This window comes from Pempheris klunzingeri, chromosome 16 (assembly GCF_042242105.1).
Source record: "Pempheris klunzingeri isolate RE-2024b chromosome 16, fPemKlu1.hap1, whole genome shotgun sequence".
Classification (NCBI taxonomy): domain Eukaryota; kingdom Metazoa; phylum Chordata; class Actinopteri; order Acropomatiformes; family Pempheridae; genus Pempheris; species Pempheris klunzingeri.
In genome coordinates, this window is record NC_092027.1 from 23,721,155 (window position 1) to 23,725,441 (window position 4,287).

General features: G+C 44.9%; 1 protein-coding gene across 1 annotated transcript; it reads right to left on the bottom strand.

Annotated features, from left to right (window-relative positions):
• Positions 1–710: 710 nt before the first annotated feature.
• irx1b (iroquois homeobox 1b) lies at positions 711–4,069 on the bottom strand. Its single transcript, XM_070846912.1, has 5 exons — positions 3,833–4,069; positions 2,813–3,055; positions 1,648–2,455; positions 1,389–1,449; positions 711–759 (listed from the first exon to the last, which is right to left on the bottom strand). The coding sequence occupies exons 1-5, from the start codon at positions 4,067–4,069 to the stop codon at positions 711–713; spliced, it is 1,398 nt and encodes a 465-aa protein (XP_070703013.1).
• Positions 4,070–4,287: the final 218 nt, after the last annotated feature.

Here is a 4,287-nt window from a genome sequence, read left to right on the forward strand (position 1 = left end):
TCAATTAAAAGGTGGGCACACTTTGATCATCATTAAACAAGTGGAAATCAATCATATTTGATATATGTATTGTATTTATATTCATATAAATCTATCATATCACCTTAAAACACCCAATCGTCTTTCACTTCACACTTAATTTCCTCGAGGACGGAAAAATGAAAAGTGAATTTTCTATGTTGGGATTAATTATGATCTTCACATTAAAACTAATACCTGTCGGATAGAATAATATACAGTAAAAGCATTCTAAAAATCTTGATCAACCCTAAAAATGAGGATAGACAGATTCTGAAAATAAAAATTGGGTACTAGGAAGGTGAAGTCGCTCCTTTTCCTCCTGATTTGCTTGACTGTTTTTTAACAGAACTTGAACAATTTCTAATTTGGTACAGGGAAAAAGGCCTCCAATAATAAATGACTATAATGACATTTATTTAGTTCCCCAAAAATATATTCTTTAAAGACAAATTCATATCCTGTATTTACAATTTTCAAGGTTTCCATTCACAACAGAAAAGGAGAAGAAAAAAATGTAGGACATAAGAGAGAAATACAAGCAAATGTGTGACAAAAACAACCATCTCTTTTGCATGTAGAAGCTAAACAGTAATACTATGACAGGTTTCCCCGTCAAAAAATAGCCTTCATTAAACTGTTCTCCGTTAAATAAAATTATTCCTTTCTTTTTCTCTTTCTGTTTTTCCTTCTCATGATGTCGTTGTAAGAACTCGCTGTGATGCTGTCCCACGGTGAGGTCTGAGGAGAACAAAAAGAGAACAGGTCAGAGGTGAAATAAGTGCATAAGTGGGATAAATGTCCTCAAATACTGGTGGAGAAAACATCCGTGTATTAGCTGTACCATGAGCTCTGTATTTACTTACAAATAAACTCTTTGCTCGTACACATCTTTAAAAGGTTTTGCAGTTTTAACACTATGGGTTTTGTTTTTAAAGCTCAGCTAAAGCAATGTTAAACTCTATTAATACAAATTAAAAAAAAAAAAACACCAAGGTAAATTGTTTCATGTCTTTTCACCCTCCACTACATCCCTGATGTTGCTATCAGCCTTTTCTTTGACATACATTAGCTGCATTCACTGAGGGGGCGTGAATAAATGGCGGCTGATTATTTAAATGACAGAGGTGGCGATAACTCAGCGCTGTTGGGGGGGTGGCGGCCCGCAGGATATATTAGACTGCTGCCTGACGAGGCGTTAAAGTGGGGACTCAATCAAATGATATATGTGCTGAGAGGTTTGCCTTCAGCCCAGTCAGGTGTAACAGTGTTTACCTCTGCTTTAAGGTTCATTTAGCAGAAGACATGTGGAGAGAAATTGAGGTTGATAATGTCATAATGCCAAATTGATTTCAAATGCATGAGGTTACCTGTCAGTGATCAACTGGAACGGGGACTTGAGGGAATCCGGCCTGTGGTCGCTCTCTTCGTCTGTAAAAAGAAAAACGAGGCCAAATGAATGACTATTTATTGGTTAGAATTATCTTTAAAATTCTATTTCTATCGTCCTGTGGGTGATTATTTTGTTGGATCAGTTCTTGTTCACTCGTGCGTCAAAGTGGCTCTACTCAGGCCTGCTCAGTAGATAAGTTAATTGCGGAGGGCTGTACAATCAAATGCAGTCCATACCGTCTCTTTTTGGACTGAAGCTCCCTGACGACTCGACATCACTGTCGTCCTCCGTCCCCGAAGTTCCGGGACCCGCCGCCGCCGCCGGTCGTGCGTCATGACGCGCAACCGGCACTGCGCCGTGGAGAGGCAGGTGTCCGGCCGGCGCCCCTCCGAGGAGCGACCTCATATTCAAAAGAGAGTTGGCGTTCAGAAAAGCCGCGTTGGCCCAATTGTGCAGCTTGCCAATCTGGCAAGTATAAATCCCATGACCCGGGAGTAAGGCCGGGTGGCCCGCGGAGGCCAAAGCCGGGTGGTGCGCATGGGCCGCGGGGGAAGGTTTGTGGGAGTTGTCGGGGGCCGTGGCGGTCTCAGCCAGGGACCAGATTTTGGGTTTGCTCTGCGGTGGTCTCTGGCAATCCTGTCTGCTTGGAGAATGATCCACTGCGAGTTTAACAACAGGCGATCTATTAAGAGAAATAGCAGCCTCCACTCCTCTCAGGCCCTCCACAGAAAGCGTCCTGCTGCCGTCCGAGCTCTTCGGCTCCGAGGCCTCCTCTCCGGCGGCCAGGCCTGCCTCTCCCTGCTCCTTCTCCTCTCCCTTCCCGGAGCCCTGCTCCCCTGCCCGCTGCTCCTCGGGTCTCTCGATATCGACAGTTTCCAAATCAATTTCCTCCTCTTCGTCTTCGTCGTCGCTGCCGTTCTTGCCTTGCTCGTCCTCGTTGTCGCTGCTGAAGATGCGGCCGTCCCGGTCCTCGGCGCTGCGGCCCCACGTTACCTTGTTCTCCTTCTTCAGGCGTCTGCGGGCGTTCGCGAACCACGTCGACACCTGGGGAAGCGAAACGTGTTTATAAATCAGAGTAAATCCGAATAAAATCAGTGTGCGTTTGACAATGCAGAGCTACGAACTGGAAATATGAATTAAACATGCAGAATCCATCTTTATTATTTCCTATTAATCCTCGTTATCATTAAACAAGCTTTGAAATTGACACCCATACAACTAGCTGCCATCACATGAAGTAATGTAACAAGTAGTTGAATGAATTATTACAGTCAGAGGGAGTGATTCTGGGTGACACAGCTTGATGGTGATTTATTATCCCTCTGTGTGTGTGTGTGTGTGTGTGGAGGCTGGTGCCCACCAAAGGGTGCTGTTGGGTGAAACACAGCTGAAACTACCCACCTGTGTGAGTGTCATCCGGGTGATGATAGCGAGCATTATCTTCTCCCCTTTGGTGGGGTAGGGGTTCTTCTGGTGCTCCTGCAGCCAGGCCTTCAGGGTGCTGGTGGTCTCCCGGGTGGCCGTCTTGGCCCTGGACGGGTCCCCGTACGGGTACTGGCCGTACGGGTAGAAGCCTTGGGCGGCGTGGACAGGTAGGGAGGCTGGGTGGGAGCCCGGGCTGTCCTTCAGCTCATACTGGGAGCCCTGCAATGTTGGGGAGGAAGAGAGAGAGAGAGAGAGACAACTTGTTGAGCGGCTTGTCTTGAAAATCATTTCCTCTCAAAATTCAGGATTTGAATTATTAATTGTGCAGCAAAAAAAAAAAAAACTTTTAAAAACTTTTAGTATCTCGTCAAGTTGGCATTAGATATACAATTGATCAGGAATTAGACAGAACCTTAATTATAAATTAGCCTATAAGAATTATCTTAATTTAAAAAAAGACCTTTAAAAAAAATATATTTAAGCATTTCTGTTTTTGTTTAGCTTTAACTAATGAGGGATGCAGCTGATTAATAAACAGGCTCTAAATATATTTCTTACATTAATAATTAATTGTGTTTTTCTAATTAACAAACTTTTTTTCCCTGAAACCTATACTATACAGTAGATAAGATCTGAATTACCAGTGCTTTTCCCTTGAGATTTCCATAATTTATACAAAAAAAATCTTAACTTAACTGCAAAGTTTGATTTGAACCTTAAAGATCACCATTTTTTTCTCGTGTGTGTATTTCAGTATTGTGCCACCCAGAACCTATATGCAGGCGTTAAGAGTTTAAACAGAAACATCGTGAAATGTTAATGGGTGGTTTGGGCTTAATTAAAACTCTGATTTATTAATATTCCCTAAAAAGAATGACCAGCATTAACAGCTCTTATACACTTTACGCTCCTGGATAATTGCGCAGTAAAGAAGAAGAGCTCAGAAGCAACGATAGTTTGCCATCACACCTGAGCTGAGCAAGTATCAACTCTCACCATCTGGGAGATGAGGGCGAGGTCTGTGGCTCCGCCGTACGGCAGAAAGGCACTGTAGTTGTGAGCCGCCCATGGGCTCCCGTACATCCCCAGCATGGAGCCGACAGCCGCGGCGGTGGCGGACGAGCTCACGCCGCCCTCGGTGCCTCCTTCCCGGGCAGAGGCCGGCCGCTCGCCCCCGTACACCTCATGGGAGGCACTGAGAAACTGGGGGTACCCCAGCTGAGGGAAAGACATGTCCGGAAAGCGCGTACAGTAAATCTCTCCAAAAGTCAACGCCACGCAATAGCAAGAAGAGGCAAGGAAAACAGGCAAGGAAAAACAGAGAAAGTAGGAATCCCAAGAAAGAGGAAGAGGAGGGTGAAGGGGGTGTCTAAATCATCAGAGTCCCCCTTTTTAGAAACTGTCAAGCTTCTCCAATTCCACCGACCCGGAGTTGTGTCTGAGCCGCAGTT